Raw genomic sequence first — 18,553 nt, 5'->3', positions numbered from 1 at the left:
TAAGTTGTGAGCCCTATCAACGGGGGGTAACACCTCACCCCCCCATCATTAATGATGGAACAACCTGGCTAACCCGAGATGCCGGTATGTACAGCCACTCAGTCTTGGCAGGATTGAGACAAAGCCTGTTTCTCCCCATCCAAACCCGGACCGCCTCCAGACAACGGGACATCATGTCGAGTGCATCACTGGGTTGGTTCGGGGTGGAAAGAAAAAGTTGGGTATCATCAGCGTACTGATGATACCCCACCCCGAAACCACGAATGAGCTCGCCCAGCGGTTTCATGTAGATGTTGAACAGGAGGGGAGAGAGGACTGACCCCTGAGGGACTCCACAAGTGAGAGACCTCGGGGCGGACCTCTGCCCTCCTGTCAACACCGACTGCGAGCGGCCCAGGAGGTAGGAGGAGAACCACCGTAAAACAGTGCCTCCCACTCCCAACCCCCTGAGACGCCGCAGTAGGATACCATGATCGATGGTATCGAAAGCCACTGAGAGGTCTAAAAGGACTAGGACAGAGGAACATCCCCTGTCCCGAGCCCGCCAGAGATCATTCACCAGCGCGACCAATGCCGTCTCCATGCTGTACCCGGGCCTGAAACCCGATTGGTACGGGTCAAGATAATCAGCTTCCTGCAGGAACAGAGGAAGCTGATGCGCCACCACACTCTCAACAACCTTCGCCAAAAAGCGAAGGTTGGAGACCGGACGGTAGTTATTTAAAACAGCCGGGTCCAGGACAGGCTGCTTGAGGGGTCTCACCACCGCCTCCTTCAAGGCAGAGGGAAAGATGCCCTCCTTCAGGGAAGCAGTTATTACTGCCTGAAACCAGCCTCGTGTCTCCTCCCAGGCTGCATAAACCAGCCAGGAGGGGCACAGGTCCAGTAAACAAGTGGTGGAGCTCAGTCTCCTCATGGTCCTGTCCACAGGGTCGAACTCAGTCCAGATAACATGCTCAAGACCGCTCGATTCCTCCACGCCAGACTCTGCCCAGTCAGAGTCCAAACCGGTCCAGATCTGAGAGATTTTGTCCACCAGATGATGACTAAACTCTTCAGCCTGCCCCTGTAAGGGTTCCTCCCTCGTCTCCCGATCAAGGAGAGAGCAAATCACCCTAAACAGGGTGGCTGGGTGATTATCTGCGGACGCGATGAGGGCAGCAAAGTAATTAGACTTCGCCGTCCTCATAGCAGCGAGGTAAGACCTTGTGAAGGCTCTTAGCCGCAATCGGTCAAATTCAGACCGAGTGGACCTCCAACCGCTCTCTAGACCCCGTCTCCGACGCTTCATCTCCTGGAGCTCCACAGAAAACCATGGGGTCCAACGGGATCTGTGCCGGGTCTGGGGTCGCAATGGTACAACACGGTCGAGTACCTCGGTGGCCGCCCTTTCCCAGGCATCCACCAAGGCATTGACCGGGCTGTGAGTGAGATAGGTAAAGACCCAAGCACCATCTGGAACCGTTCTGGGTCCATTAGGCGCCTGGGACGGAACCACCTGGTCGGCTCCACCATCCAGCGGCGGGGGGTGACATAGCGGAAGTGTACTTTGCTTCAAAATGGCAGTAAATCACATAATAGTTTTTTAGGGGACTTCTGGGAATCATGCCTCTAGGTCCTCAGATTGCTCTAAAATCTAATCTTAGCTACTAATCTGTCAATGAAATTGGGGGGGGGTAACATTCCCTATTATTCAAGAATGTAGCAGAAAACAGTATCTTAGCCATTACAAAAGAATTAAATATAATTCTGGTGACGTCCAGATTTATTGAATTCCTATAATTCCCACCCAGATAAAGTCTAACAAATCTGAAAATTATCAGAATGGGGTCTCTTGTCTCAGAACAGAATTGCTTGTATTTTTCCTCTAAATATTTCATTTGCCATTATTACAAAAGCCTTCACTATCTGTGGTAATTTGCTTTTCTGACTCATATTCCCATAAACTGTCTACAGGCTAGGACAACATAAGATTTTTCCTTAACATGCTTCTAAGTGGGAAGATACCAATGAGTATAATGAGGCATAAACACTGATAAATTATAATAGTTTACTAAAGGAATAAACTCTGACCAATGGTTTTGTTATACTTTTGATATTCTGCACTGTGCAGTTTTAACAATACTTATATAAACTCTGGAAATTGTATTTCAATACTGGGATAGTTAAAGCTCCAGTAGGTTTTATTAGGATCTCTAGTCAGTTGTGAACTGGTCCCTATTTATATATTTCATCCCTACTCAAGAGTATCAAGTGTCATGCAAAGCAGTCTGATGAAAAACATATGTTTGCAGAGATAGGAAGAAAATCCAGCCACATTACACTTCTGACTTAGTCACGGCATTATGAAAGGGAAGGGGGGGGGGAAGCCGTCACCCTCTCCTCTCTTTCTCTTTGCTCTTGCCAACAAAGAACTGCCTGTTTCACTTATTTCCCAGAAACAGCATTAGTCTTCCAACAAGGTCAGCAAAAATACTGCTTTCCAGTTGAGAGTACACAGTGGTTCAAAAATCTGTAAAGTATTAAATAAAAACCCTGTACTGTCCTAAGTCAGTAGAAAACTTTCTATTCAGGTTTGAAAAGAATGACAAAGAAAAAAACCCCTTATAGTCACTAAGAACTAATTTCTACCTGGATCTTGAATAATTAAAGCCTAACAACACTTCTGGGCCTTTGTGCTTAAATCCTGGGAGAAACACACACACACACACACACACACAGAGAGAGAGAGAGAGAGAGAGAGAGAGAGAGAGAGAGAGAGAGAGAGAGAGAGAGAGAGAAATGTGTAATGCCAGCTACTTGAATTTTCTCAAAATACTTTTGACTGGAGGGCAACATATATAATAAGTTGGTCAGGAGGCCACGAAACAGAAACAGGGAAGAACGGAGGATGAGAGCCAGGGAGTAATGGAGCCAAGCTATTTTAGTCAGTTCTGCAGTTCACCTGCTTCCTGCTTATGATAAATTGAGGTCTGAGAGAGCAATCTTATACATGGCTACTTAAAGACAAAAGCACTTTTGAATAAGTCTTATGCTTCTATCTTCTTTTTTATCAATTACTTTGCTTCTCCAGAAAAATTACATGATTTATTTTGAAACCCATCTAGCACCTGTCTATTAATTTTAGGGTACTGAATAATGCAGCACAATTTGAAACAGAAAGAGCTTTTGCCTTGGTGGAGCAGTGGGCTAATGCCTCCTTAAGTAACACCAGCTGTCTGCAATTAGTGCAGGTTCGCATCCCACCAGGCTCAAGGTTGACTCAGCCTTCCATCCTTCCAAGGTAGGTAAAATGAGGACCCAGATTGTTGGGGGCAATAAGCTGACTTTGTAATAATGCCGCTTGGGGGTGTGTGTGTGAAAGCCCTAATAAGCAGGCATATACATAGAATGAAGGCTACTGCTAAGCTTGTAAGCCGCCCTGAGTCTTCGGAGAAGGGCGGGATATAAATGGAATTTAAAAAATTAAAAAATAATAATAATAAAAAAATTCATTGAGGGGATATGTCCTCTCCAGAGGCTGTAGCAAATATCATCTCTGGCCTTGGTTTCCCCACCTTTGACATGTGACAAATACATCAGAAGCAGCTTGTATACATACCGATAATAATACAGCAGGTTAAAAAAAAACTTGGTTCTTTTATGGGGTTTCTTATAGGAAGGAAGTAAAAAAAAAAAGACACAGAATCCCAAATGGCCCACTGCAACCCTTACAGCATACATGAAGAAGCAAAGACCTAAATAAACTGATTTTTCCCCCATTTTTTAAAAGGAAAGAGATTAATAGGACCTTCCTCCAAACGGCCATTAGACTGCAATTTATATAGGTGTGTCAGGTCTCAAATTCCTCTTTCTCCTGCCAAGAAATAATGGCCCAGAGCCTCAGTTTGATGATGTGGGTGGAAGGCAGAGGAGAAGATATTTTAATGAAGAGAGAAGGCAAGAGATTGGCAACTTAGACCTAAACTTGGACTCCCAAGCTGAGTTTTCAAGTCGACAGCTATTTGTTCTCTTCCTTTCCTTGATTCTTCTTGCATGGCATCAAATTTGAACATCAGACAAGTTTTCCCATTTGCCTCTTGTCAATCAAAGCCCAGCAAAGACGGATGAGGCCTACAGCTTCTTCAGTCAACCAGCAGGAAGGATCCGAAGAAGGGGATAACAGAGGAATCCCTTTTCTATGGCACAGATTATGTCTTAATGTTCCTGCCAGATTGCCTGCCGGTTGGGAGGAAAGGTAAAGCAGCAGAAGCAGGCACATTCTGATGCCAGCAACACCAAGACAAGCAGTACAACTAGAAGAACAGTACAGGCATTTTGTCCTTCTGTGCCTGGAAGCATACAAATCTAGATCTTTTAGAGTTGGGATGAACTAACAATACTACCAGGTCTATCATTTCCAGGATATCTTTCTTCAGCTGCATTAGACTATAGTTCCTTTGCTCAGCATACAGCAGGCCCAACTGCTGTGCTAGTAAGAGAAGATGGTAACGACAAAGTATCTGGCGGCCACCTGGTTTGGGAAAGTTATTTTAAAACAAGGGTAGGCAGTAACTCTCTTTCTCTTAGGCTTTTTCTCGGGGAGCTAACAGCTTGCAAACGTGTAAAGGAGCCTCTTTAAAATTAATTTGTTGAAAAGTATGTTAATGAAAACTAGCTATCTTGCCTTCAGATTTTGCGATGACACACCAGGGTCTGTGAATTTGGGGCTGCAGGTGGCATGCAGGTTGCACACTTGTTCCAAAAGACTGGAACCTTCTCCACTATCTGGATTCTATCATTACTTTGAAATTCATTATAAAGATGTCCCTAGAACAGAGTTCCTTTCGGGCCTGGAGGGACGGAGGGGGGTGAAACAAGGGATGGTTTTGGAAATATATGTATTGCAAAAAGTAGTACAGCCATAGTAGTAGTAATACTAGCAGTGCATAACAACAGAGGAAGTTTCAAAGCAATAAAAAGCAATTTCACAATCTCATGCAACAAGAAATCCTCAGCTCTAGCAAAGGTAATGGGGCTATTTAAGAACAGGACAAATATACAAAAGGAAAGAACATTTGTACTAAAAGCAGAACCTTAGTTCACTTTGGTGTTTTATGCAAGAGAGTATTTTTCCCCCTAATATTCCTTTTGGAAGAAGAATCAAATACCTACCACTGTGCTCTCCACTTGTATATAATTTCTCATCAATTTGAAGAAACGTGTATTAGAGTACACTGTAAATATACTGTGGTAGACACATGATATATATATGTCTCCATTCAAGCAAAAATAACTTGGAAATAATCACCACTTGGTCAAGGTCTCAAAGGTGCTTTTTCAAAAGGCAATTTGACTGTTGTTTTTTTCCTTGAGGAAGAAGAACAAAACATTTTGTTTTTCTTCAAGACAAAAACCAGTCCAGCTGCCTTTTGAAAAAACACCTTTGCGACAACTGTGGCCTGAATGACTTGACACACCCACACCTGACCCAACATAAGACGTATTGACCACACTGACAATGACATCCCCTAAACTCCACTGAAGATGTTAACCTAGCCTGGCAATGAAACATTCAGAAACCAATCCGCAAGCTCAGAGAACGAACCTTCATCCCCCACCCAAATCTTCTTCTGGTTTAGAAATCTATTTCTTCTGTCTAACCATATTAGGAGAAAGAAACAACCTAGACCCAACATAAAACAGTCCCAATATTGATATGGGTTCTACACTATATGCACAAGCTGGAGACGATTTGCTCATCATAACCAATAAAGCAGAGATAGGGGATCTACGATTCTCCGAATCTGACTGAACTATATCTGCCAGTATGGCCAATGATGGAAATGGTTGCCATTTGTAGTTTAGATCAGTAACATGTACAAGTAAACAAATCAAATTATTGTGCTACAAAGATCAGACACAAAAAAGATGGGAGAGCCAGAATTGGTACTTTTAAAAACTGAATTTCAATTTATTTTTTCTTTATTCTATTTAATCAGAAATCTTTACTAATAAAATATCTGCCAGGGTTTTTTGTACCTTTTCTTGAAATACAAGATGAAAAGCGAAGTAAAAGTGGATAAGCTATTCAGGGGAAAAAATCATTTTTTTCAGCTCATAATAGGAAGCAGCCCAACAGTAAAAACCCACATAAGAACAGACCAGGACAGACACCTAGAAAAACTTTACTCTCTACCTTGTTCATGGCACATTGTGCAATATAATTTTTGTCGCTTAAATATCTTAAGGCAAAAGACAGAAATACAAAATCTGCTTTTGAACAGATTTTGGCCAGGCTATTACGTCTGACTCCTTATCCAATTTCCATTCCATTCCAGGCTGGCTCAGGAATTCTGGGAGTTGAAGTCCATGAGTCATAAAAGAGCCGAGGTTGCCTACCCCTGGTCTAGGAGAATGTTGGCTCAACAGGCCTGGTTTCAGGATTCATGGGCTGGTCTAAAAAAAATCTGCTTTTTAACCTTCAAATTTGAACCAAAAACATTATTTTTCCTTCGGCTAGATAAAGTTGCTAAATGCTGAGGATTAGCATGCTATCTAAGTTCTGGAAAAATACAATGCAATTAGGAACTCCAACTCACACACCAAAAAATCTAATTTAGGACATATAACAAATCCAGAGCTAATCACCGGTATTGCCAGCTATAGCTGGAGAAAGACTACTCTGGAATTTTTTTATTCATTGCCAATCTTTGCAAATATATGAGATAAATAGATCAAAAGTCAAACTCAGTAAAAGGAAGCCTTTATATATAGATATGTACTCCTTCTTCTCTTTCCTTATCAGTTTTAACCACAATTTAGTATTAGGATTATAATATATATTAATTACTTCCACAGATCTGAGGGAGATGGGCAGTTAAAAAATAGGAAATATAAACAAACAAATAAATAAATAGGTTTCATCTTACCCAGAACTGAAATATCTATTTCAGATCCTAGTTTACCATAATTTTTGATTACCATCATAAAAGAATACAGTACAATTTTATGTATTTCTGTACAGAAGTAACATCAACTGTATTAATATATGTTACTTCAATTAAGCATGGAGTTAAGGTTAGTTGGAGTTAAATAAAAGTTCCATTTAAGTACAGTTAACTACCATGTAAACAATACAAAATTAACTTTTCAAATTAAAAAAAATCTTTTTAAACCTTGTAAATTTGTCCACAAGATGAGACACAAGTGTTGTTCTCAGATGAGAACAAGTGAAACAGATGTTCACAAATTAATTTCCTTAACAAATAGTATATTTGATACAATTAAATGAACAAGAATTTGCTAGGTCCAAAAGGTTTCCATAGGGATCTTGGATATTCATCAAGAAGCTTCTGTACTTTCTGACTCACTCTAATTGTTGGACTTAGTCCCCAAAGTTTATTCATCTTTATGCACAGTCAACCAATTATATTGTTTGTCAATAAAAGAGATTAGAAGGAAGGTCACAATTATTTGGAACCCTTGCTCCTCTTCCTATTACTCACCAAGGTTGGGTTGCGACATGGCCATTGATCGTTGTGATACTGAGGTGGAAGTGGTTGAAGGATGATGGCTCATGTGATTTAATGGCTGGGTCATAGTCTTTCGAGGATCTTGCCAAGTTGTAATTTTCTCTATGTGGCTAAAAAAGAGAAAGTTGGGAGTTATTAAGATTATTCCAATCCTAATTCCAATTAGATGTTTCTTATTTGTTTATGCCATTAGTCTGCCTCCCTACTTTTTCTTGGCATCACAATATCAACACATATAAGCATCCAAAATTGCTATTTGTTCACTCTTCTGTCATATTACTTTACCACGATCACAGACCTGATAAAATATCTGTTTTTGAGAAGAATAAACAATATGCCAAAATCAGGATATCTACAAGGCTATTCTCTGAAGAAGCCATCAATCTGTGTATTGAAATTACTCAGCTGCATTTGAATATCTCTGTATTATTGGATGTAGTCTTGCAAACAAAGATAGGAATATGCAAACTCTGGAAAAATTTCAAGGGTGAAGTTCTTGAGACATCTGAGAATTCTTGAATCTTCCAAAAGTAAAGCTTCTTTTTACCTAAAATTACTACCCTTTATTGCATTAATTACATATAACCTGAAATTTCTTCATTATTTTATTATTTTCTATTTTTCCAAATCCTTTTCTTTAGAATATCCTGCCTCCAAATACGTAGATTTCTCTTGAACTACCATATTTTCTGGCATATAAGATGACTTTTTAACCCATGAAAATCATCTCAAAAGTTGGGGGGGTTGTCTTATACGCCCAGTCGTCTTATACGCCGGAAAATACGGTAGTTTCCTGTAGCAGAGCCCATGAATTCTATAGTGGGATAGTTCCTTTCTCCTCTTTCCAGAAGTAGCTCTAACTCTGATGGCAATTCATCTGGGAAAATATGATTCAATTTCCAATTCCAACCTGCCTTCCAACTTGTGTACACATATAGTTAGCTACTTGTAACAGCTAGCTTCAATTACACACCTGTAATTGGATTTAGCAAGGCCTTCTTTCTATTCTAGCGCCCTGAGGAACTTTTACCAGTCGCATATATGATTTCATCTAGATATGTAAAAGAAACAAAACTATGCCATCATCAATGTCAGCCTTGCGAGGTAGAGCATACAAGTGGCACACCCAGAAGAATGAGCTCTGATTTATTGTAAGGTTACATTAACAGAACCCTGTAAGTCTGAAAGTATATTTTTCCTGCCATTGCCTTTATAGCCCAAGAAACTAAGGAGGGTCCCTCTTGAAATGTTTGCCACATCCAAATACCTCTGCAGGCTGTGGCCACTTATTATTGTTGCCCTGTTGCCCTGGTTTTCGCTCTTCTCCCTGCCTCCCAAGGTAGAATTAGTTCATCTGGCTGTGCTCCCTTGTACGGACTACTTCGCAAACCTGGCGTTCATGTTGGTATGATTTTGTTTCTTTTAGTCAAGATAGTCCTTGACTTATGAGCACAACTGAGTCCAACATTTCTGTTGCTAAGCAAAACATTTGTTGAGTGAGTTTTGCCTGATTTTATTACCTTCCTTGTTACAGTTGTTATATGAATCACTGCAGGTGATAATATGACCTTGGGACACTGTAGCGGTCATAAATACAAGTCAGTTGCCAAGCATTTGAATTTTGATCATGTGCCCATGGGGATGCTACAATGGTCCAAGTGTGAAAAACAGTCATAAGTCCCTTTTTTCAGTGCTGTTGTAACTTTAAACGGTCACTAAACAAACTGTTGTAAGTCAAGGACTACCTGTAGAGAAAATAGCTCCTAGAAAAAAATTAGGCTTTCTCCACATATTATCAAACTACAGAATTCCCTAAGTCCGACTCCTGAAGAAAACTTAGCACCAGACATACCAAGGTCCTTTTTCTATACCGGAAACAAGGCATGCAGCCCACCCAGGCACTGTGCCCCTAACGATGATGTAGGGGCCATATTCAATTTCAGTAACCATTTGTATCTATTATTTGTTTTTATCTTTCTCAAGTGGGCTTGAGTTTTTCTTCTAGCTTAGCATTACAAAACTGGAGGTGCAGCTATCTCCTCCCACAGGAAGTACCATCATAGTCTTCTAAGCTCTGCCCACTGTTCAAAATGAAGGGAGAGATCAGAATGCCCTGTATCTACTCAAGAAAAAAGACATCCATGACAAATTCATTGTACTGCTCTTCATTTTTGCTTGTACTTGTGCTCTCTTTGTTGTACTTCATCATTTTATACTTGTCAACTTGCAGACCTGAACTGAATTTTTTTTTAAAAAAAAGTACAATGAATGTTTTAAAAAAATTTCTTATGAGTAATAATGATAATAAAAGTAACAATGAAAATAAAATAAATAATAAAAAGTTAGCATATGAGGTGGCATAAATTCTGATTTAACTTTTAAAAACTATGAAAATTTAGTTTCACCTTTATCCCAGATTTTTGACTCTGTAGCTCAAAGTCACTTTTATTTTTTCTGTATCACTTGCCCTCCCTTTCATCTAGTGAGTCATTTCCTGACTTCAAGGTTTCTCTCAATTCTAGTTGTGCTTTCCAGCACTTGTTTCTCTTTTATATTATTTAAACATTTTTTCCTCTTCTTTTCAACTCTGTGCTGTCTAAAGGTCTAAGGCTCTAAGCTCTTTTGTTTTCAATAAACAAAATACTGAAACATATTTAGTGCCTCTACATGCATTAGATGACATCTCTTACAATTCCAGTTTTTGTTCAAAGTATTTAGGAACTATGAATGCTGTAGTTTAACATATATTGAGCCTTGGTGGAGCAATGGGCTAATGCCTCCTTAAGTAACACCAGCTGCCTGCAATTAGTGCAGTTTCGCATCCCACCAGGCTCAAGGTTGACTCAGCCTTCCATCCTTCCCAGGTAGGTAAAATGAGGACCCAGATTGTTGGGGGCAATTAAGCTGACTTTGTAATAATGCCGCTTGGGGGTGTGTATGTGAAAGCCCTAATAAGCAGGCATATACATAGAATGAAGGCTACTGCTAAGCACATTGGTTTGTGCTTAAATTGTAAGCCGCCCTGAGTCTTCGGAGAAGGGCGGGATATAAATGGGATTAAAATAAAAAATAAATAAATAAATAAATTGTAGTGTAGAAAAGTTGCTAAAAACGAACAGACTGGAATCTCAACATATTTCTTTCTAAAAAAGGGGAGGTGGGTAGCAACATATAAAAGAGTTCTGGCCTAAGGATAACAAAAAATTGAGAGGAATGTGATTAATATTTACAGAATCATGCATGGGGCAAAGAATATAGATAGAAAATTATCCTTCTAGCTCTTTCTCAGCTCTAGAATCTGGGATCATATTAAAAAGGATGGGAAATTAAACTATCCATAAGAAAAAGTGTATCTGATAGGATACCATTTCTAAAAATTGTCTGTTCTTCCTTAATGAAAAAAAAGCTTGAAAGTTGATCCATTTTCTGTTTGTCCTTTCTATATATATATCTCTTTCTCTCACGGGAAGACAACATAATGATCAAATAACAATTCTAATCTATCAGTAAAAGAATAATTTTTATATGAAATCCCAATCATTCTTAATAATAAATTATTGATTGTGCAAAAAACTAATGTCACATGGGGGAGTTAGACATAACTGTGGCTTCTATTGCTAGTTGATAAAAGGCATCAAAATACATTTCTTGTGGTGTAAGTAACAGAATATTACAGTCTAAAGAAAAGAGAATTTGAATATAAGAAGGGGAAAGATATGTGGAAAAGTGTTTTTTTTTCTTGGTGACAAAGAAAATAACAAAAAATAAACCACCTTAGGATCTAATTCATACACCACGCTACTATATGTCATTACTGCTTTTTTTGGTCTAAGCCACAATTAGCTGCAAACAATGATTTAAAAATCATAGGGTTTATGTGGTAATCACAAACCAGAGAAAACATATTATGGCATAATGAAACATGTGAATCCAACCCTTGGATTATATTCAAGTTCCATTTTTAAATTTATGACACGCTGAAATCAATATTAAAATGAACTTCACATGGATTTCAGTGGGAACCAAATTCAACTAATATAACTGGATATAATCTGATATGGTCTGTTTTCACAGCAGTACAAAAAGTGAGGAACACATATATTTATTTTATTATCACATATAGATACAATGGCTTTAACTGCTATGAAATACATATAGGATCCTCATTTTGTTAGCTGCAGGTTGAACATCTAATAAATGACTAAATCTGACTCAAAGTAAATGGAAACTTCCTTTACTGGATAAACTGGTAATTTAACATATGAAAAATGTTTGAATTACTTCAAGGTATGAACAAAGCAAAGAGCTCTTCTAAGAGATGACAGTGACAACAAATGAAGTTGTTTATTTTAATAAGTCTGCCAGTGAAATAGGCATCTATTGTTTCCAGCCATGATCTCTATTCTCCCTCCTATTACTGGCATGCTGTAAATATCACAGTGCCAAGTGTTATCTACTCTTTTGGGAAACGCATTTGTCACAACACTCCCTGGAGCAGCAGTTGCTTTCTTGTTCACCAAATTAGACCAAAGGGGAACTGCACAGCCTGGTTTTCCTGTTAATTCTCCATCCCTTTCAAATGTAGCCATTGGAGATGCCCCGCCCTAAAGGGAGAGGCCTGCCATCTGCTTCTTGTCCTTTCATAACTTTGAGCTTGATAACAACTATCTTCAAAATAAAAAGGCCCTAAAGTACCTTCTCTTCAAGTGGAGTTCACACATAAGGAAACCGCAATTCCATGAAAATGTGAGATGCATTTATGCTTTTTGAAAGGAGAGATAGATAAACTGGAGAGGAAGAGCTCAAAACATCATCTAGATTTGCATGCAGATGAAAGACAAAAACAAGTGAAACAAGGCTGGGCAGGTTGAGCCTAATACATTATTCTGTCTGAGATTGTATTGTTCACTCCAAATCATGTCTTAAGTCAGGTGAAACCTTTTGGTGGAAGCTTAAGATGAAACCTTTTAGTGGCTGAGGGCAATATTTAACATTTTGAAAGAGCCCAGGGCAGCAGGGATGGGTTGTGATGCAAATGGAAGGGGGCTGGAACTGATTTTTGTTTTCTTATTGTGAGTTTGAGGAATTCCTTTTGTTTTCTACTACAATGTTAATCTGATGTTAGAGATTATGCTACAGATGTAATGTCTTTCTTCCCTTGTTGGGGCAGAAAATTGTTCCATCAATTACAGCAATAATAGAAGAATCTCTGGGGCTGCAAGAAAGAAATTTTGGAGTCACAGGTTGATCCTCCCTATCTTAAGAGCAGGCACAGGGCTTGCAGTTCTCTTGTCTAGCACCAGATGCAGCTCTTAGCAATGGATTCTCTTCCTTTGCCCCAAAACACTGTCCTGTCTGGTCAAATATTGGTAAAGTCAGAAAAACTGTCTTGTATCCCTCAACAGATGACTGTCTGATATTTGCATTAGTTAGCATTAATAGCAATACATTTAATATTTAAGGGCAAAACAAAATTGGAATGAATTACAGCATTCTCGTTTAAAGCTGGACTATTTTTCACTAAATCCAAACAATTCATTTAAAAAGTATTCTGTTAGGCTTAGATAAAGCCCTTTTACTTGCAGTGGCGTAGCGTGGGGGGTGCAGAGGGGGCCGGCCGCACCGGGCGCAACATCTGGGGGGGCGCTCGCACTGAGCTGCTCAGGGAGCCCCAAGGGCTGCACAGAGTTGGCTTGGCTCCGCTCTCGAGCTGCTCTTTCTTGCAAAGCGAAATGAGTCCAGCAGGTGAGATGGGCGGCCACATAAACTGAATAAAATAAATAGAAGCGGCCAACTCTCCGCCCAGGCTCAAGCCAACCGCAAGCGCCCCGCAGGCGCCCTGGCAGGTTTGGCCGAGCGAAGACGGACCCGCTGGCCGGCCGGCCTAGCTTCGTGCGCATGCGTGGCTTTATTTAGCGGGGCTCACGTGCGAGCTTGAATGCAGCGGCTCTTGCAGGTCGGAGCCCCGCCCAGCCGCCCTTGAGAGGGACCCGGAAGCATCCCGCATGCGCGCGACTCTTCTTGGAAAGTCTACGCCGCTGCGGGGCATGTCTTTTCAGCAGTGCCGTGACGTCACCGCCTGCCCGCCCCTCTATTTCCGCTTCCGGTTGCCTTGCCCCGGGTGCTGACAACCCACGCTACGCCACTGTTTACTTGCAATTTCAAAAAAAGCTTAAATAAATTTGAGATAAATAAAATATTTTAAAAAGGGAAAGATGAAACAAAAGGAAGAAAACATTACTTTTTTAAAAGCAACATTATAAAACAAAAGGAAGAAAACATTACTTTTTTAAAAGCAACATTATAAAGATTACATCATCAGACATCACTTAGTAATTTTGACTTATCAACTAAAGGGCATCCCACATGTAATTACTATCCAATTGTTAAAGTCTTCTTGTGATTTTACTCAAAGTAGCTGTGCTATGCAGAGTTGAATATTGAACATAGAAAGCTACTATATATCAAATCAGATCATTAATCCATTTCCACACCAGCCTTTCCTAACTTAGTACCTTTCACATGTGATGACTGAGCTCAACATTTCCGGAAGAAATGAAGTTTTGAAGTCTAATTCTTACTAATAATAATAAGCAGCAATATATGGATCAGGGGTGTCCAACTGTGGCAACTCCCAGAATTCATGATAGCCATACTGGCTGGAGTTGAAGTCTACAGGTCTTAAAGTTGCCAAGCTTGGACACCCCTGATCTAGAGTTTCAAACAGGCGTGTCCAAATTCCCCAGGCGAAAGCATTTTCCTTTAGCATGCTCTATTACCAAATTACAACCTAATATTAAAATCATCAATGATTTTCATGGTTGACTAAAATGTGAACATTGTTTTTCAATAGCAATTGGTGTAGCTATAAGACGTATAAGACTTTCTGCTTTTAAATTAAACACACAGTTTTGGAATCCTTAGTTTTGTAGTGAAAAATCTGAAAGTGAGTAAGTTGTGGTTCTTATATTTTATATGCAGAAACTTCATTACCCTCTCTTAGTCAATCCAATGACTCACTGCTATGCACATAAACTCCTTCTACTGGAAAGTGAATGAATGAATCTCTTTCAATCTGTGATGGCTCTTCTTTCATGCAAATTATTTCACTTAACCAGTAGATGACCACACTTATATCAGCAAGGTTTTGGATTTCAACCATATTCTGGACAGCCCTCAAAAATATACAGTGCAATGTCTACTGTACAAGCAATGCATTGCTGTTTGTTGTTCAAACAGTTACAAATGAGGAAATTAATAGATCCATGATTCAAAATATATCTAGTGAGCTTGCAAAGATATTAAAATTATGTAGAGTTGTAGGGTCTAAAATGTTACAGTTGTATTTGGGAGAGAGAGAGAGACAGGAATGTTCTGTATCAACATTTGATGCTGAACTTGTTTGAAGCTTGGGGAACAAACAGGGTGAACTAGAAGCAACAGTACAAGAGGTAGGGTATGACGTAGTTGGTATTACAGAAACCTGGTGGGACGAAACCCATTAATGGAATGGACTGATGGATGGATAAAAATTGTTCAAAAGAAACAGGTCTACAAAAAGAGGAGGGGAAGTTGCACTATATGTAAGAGAACTCTACAACTCTACATATCTATAGAAATGCACATGACCAAAGATAAAATCTCTCCAGAATGCATATGGGTCAATATGAAAGAGGAAAATAGTGACATTACCATGGCTGATTATCAGCAGACAGCCAGAACATGTAAAGATGAAGTCAGGAGAGCAAATGCTCAGAACGAACAAAGACTTGCAACAGAAATCATGGATAATAAAAAAGTTTCTTCCAACATATTAACAACAAGAAAAAAGTCAAGGAAACTGTAGTCCACTAAAGAGAGAAAATGGCAAGGAAGTAACAACAGGGAGAAAGCACAGCTGCTTAACTCATACTTTACATCAGTCTTCACACAAAAATAAACCATAGCCCAACATACAAAAAAAAACCATTGCAAAAGACAAATTAGAAACAAAAATTAAAATAAGCAGGAAAATGGTAAGAGAACTCCTATCCGACCTTGACTGGGGCCTGACAGATTACATCCCAGAGTTCTGAAAGAGCTGGCAGATGGTATCTCACAACCACTGCACCACATCTTTCAAAAATCCTGAAGCACAGGGGAAGTACCTTAGAATTGGAAAGGGGCTGATGCAGTTCTCATCCTCAAGAAAAGAAAAAAACCATACCCAGGAAACTACAGACCAATCAGTTTAACATCAATACCTGGGAAGATCCAAGAAAAGATAATCAAAAAATGGATCTGCAAACAACTACAAGCAAACAAAGTTATAACTAGTAGCCAGCACAGGGTTGTTAAAAACAAATTATGCCAAACCAATCTTATTTCATTCTTTGACAAAGTGACTAAACTAATAGACAAAATATTGTGGACGTAGTATACTTTAGATTTCAGTAAGGCATTTGATAAAGTAGACTACAACTTACTCCTTGGTAAGCTAGAAAATGATGGAATAGACAACATCACCACCAAATGGATCTGTAGCTGGCTAACTCAATGGATCTGTAGCTGGCTAACTCAACAGTAGTCCTCAATGGCACTACATCTACATGGAGAGAAGTAAGCAGTGGGGTACCACAAGGTTCCGTCCTAGGCCCAGTACTCTTCAATATCTTCATCAATAACTTAGATGAGGGAATTGAAGGGGAATTCATCAAATTGGCAGGACTAGCCAACACCCCAGAAGACCAAGTAAGGATCCAAAAAGATCTTGACAAACTTGAACAATGGGCCCTACCTAACAAAATGAGTTTCAATGTGGAGAAAAGCAAAGTTTTTCATTTAGGCAAGAAAAATCAAAGGTACAAGTACAGATTTGTACCTGGCTTAAAAACAGTAACTGTGAGAGGGACCTTGGAGTTCTGGTGGACGATCACTTAACCATGAGCCAGCAGCCAAAAAAGCTAATACAATCCTGGGTTGTATAAACAGAGGCATAGAATCAAGATCATGTGAGGTATTAGTACCACTTTATAAAACCTAGTAAGACCACACCTGAAATATTGCAGCCAATTTTGGTCACCGTGTCACAAAAAAGTTGTTGAGAGTTTGGAAAAGATTCAGAGAAGAGCAACTAAGATGATCAAAAGCCTGGAGACTAAAACATACAAAGAACAGCTGCAGGACTTGGGTTTGGCTAGTCTAAAGAAAAGAAGAAATAGCGGTGACATGGTAGCAGTATTCCAGTATTTGAGGGGTGCCACAAAGAAAAGGGGGTCACGTTATTCACCAAGGCGCCAGAGGGCAGGACAAGAAACAATGGCTGGAAACTGATCAAAGAGAGAAGCGACCTGGAAGTAAGGAGAAACAGTGAGGACAATTAACCAGTGGAATAGCTTGCCCCCAGAACTCATGGGCGCTCCATCACTGGAGATTTTTAAAAAGAGACTAGAGGACAGTCACTTGTTTGAGATGGTATAGGTTCTCCTGCTTGAGCAGAGGGCTGGACTAGAGACCTCCAAGGTTCCTTCCAGCTCTATTCTATTCTATTCTATTCTATTCTATTCTATTCTATTCTATTCTATTCTATTCTATTCTATTCTATTCTAAATTCAAAGAAAAGCTCAAGTTAGCAAATGCTACTTGACTTCATAAGGTGGAAAACCTACTTATTTTTAATCACTAGGACTGGTTCAAAATTAGCATTTCTATTTCAGTTGATCTCAGAGAAGAGGAAAAATATATTTCTAAAGGCCAAGAAAGCTACAGTAAAATAGTCCTTGGTGGAGCAGTGGGCTGATGCCTCCTTAAGTAACACCAGCTGCCTGCAATTAGTGCAGGTTCGCATCCCACCAGGCTCAAGGTTGACTCAGCCTTCCATCCTTCCGAGGTAGGTAAAATGAGGACCCAGATTGTTGGGGGCAATTAAGCTGACTTTGTAATAATGCCGCTTGGGGTGTGTGTGAAAGCCCTAACAAGCAGGCATATACATAGAATGAAGGCTACTGCTAAGCTTGTAAGCCGCCCTGAGTCTTCGGAGAAGGGCGAGATATAAATGTAATAAAAAAAATTATATTCTGATTCAAAGCCTCGTTTAGTGACTGTTTGTAGTTACAATGGTGATGAAAAAGTAACTTCATGACCAGTCCTTGAATTTTCAACTTCCACAGGCCTGAAAGCAAAGGAAAGGTGAAGTAAGATCGTAAGCACAGTTATGGTTTCATTTAGTGACTGCTTCACTGAACAACTTGCTAGTATAAATTGTGGTCGCTAAAAAGAACTGTGTCTCATACAGGGCAGCCCAGAGGTTTTCAGACTGCAGAACCTGATAGTTGCCTTCATGGGATGCATCAGGTTTAAAAAAATATATGTTTATAAATACCTTGTTGGCCTTTCATAAGACCCTGAAGACTTGGCCCTGTGCTTGATGAAGCCTGCTTGTTGGTTAAGCTGAATGTCTGATTGTTGCTTCTTTAATTGTTCCTGGCTGCTTTGTGTTTTATGTGGGGTGTTATATGCTTTTAACATATTGCTAGCCACCCAGAGTCATGTATTTAAGATAGGCAGCCATATAAATCTAATGAATAAATGAGTAAGAACACTCTAAAACATAGAAGGTTGGGGTGTGCAAAGGCAGGGAACTTTGGCTATTAATTGGGAAAGAAAAATAGAAAGTCAGGGGAAGGAAGGAATTAAATAGGGAAAAAAGTTAGCTTAACATACAGGCCAGGTTTGTAAGCCTTTTATGCCATGATGGAGACATTGCACAGTCCACTATATTGCATTAATTTCTACATTATCACCAGCACTACTTTCAACACACCCAGGGATAGAAAAGGGAGAGCAGCAAATGTAAGAAATCATAAACAATCATAATCCTAATGAATGTAAATACCAGCAGCTGCACATTAGATCCATACTCCCCTGGCTGGTTAAGGCCATCCGGGAGGTATCCTATGGCTGGGTCCAAGCGATGGTGAATTCATCCTTCTGGAGGGGGTATTTCTGGCTCCTTTTAAAGAGGTGCCAGCCAGTACCCTACTCAAGAAGCCATCACTGGA

At 39.8% G+C, this 18,553-nt stretch overlaps 1 protein-coding gene across 1 annotated transcript in view; it reads right to left on the bottom strand.

Moving 5' to 3' along the window:
- Positions 1-18,553, bottom strand: part of WWTR1 (WW domain containing transcription regulator 1) — a 104,003-nt gene that overhangs the window by 33,210 nt on the left and 52,240 nt on the right. Inside the window, exon 2 of the mRNA XM_083364426.1 lies at positions 7,488-7,624. Coding sequence (XP_083220552.1) covers positions 7,488-7,624 — 137 coding nt within the window. The remainder of the gene's footprint in view (positions 1-7,487; positions 7,625-18,553) is intronic.

This window comes from Vipera ursinii, assembly GCF_947247035.1.
Source record: "Vipera ursinii genome assembly, chromosome: 5".
NCBI lineage: Eukaryota > Metazoa > Chordata > Lepidosauria > Squamata > Viperidae > Vipera > Vipera ursinii.
The sequence above is the reverse complement of the archived record's forward strand: the minus strand, read 5'-3'. Positions and strand labels throughout refer to the sequence as shown.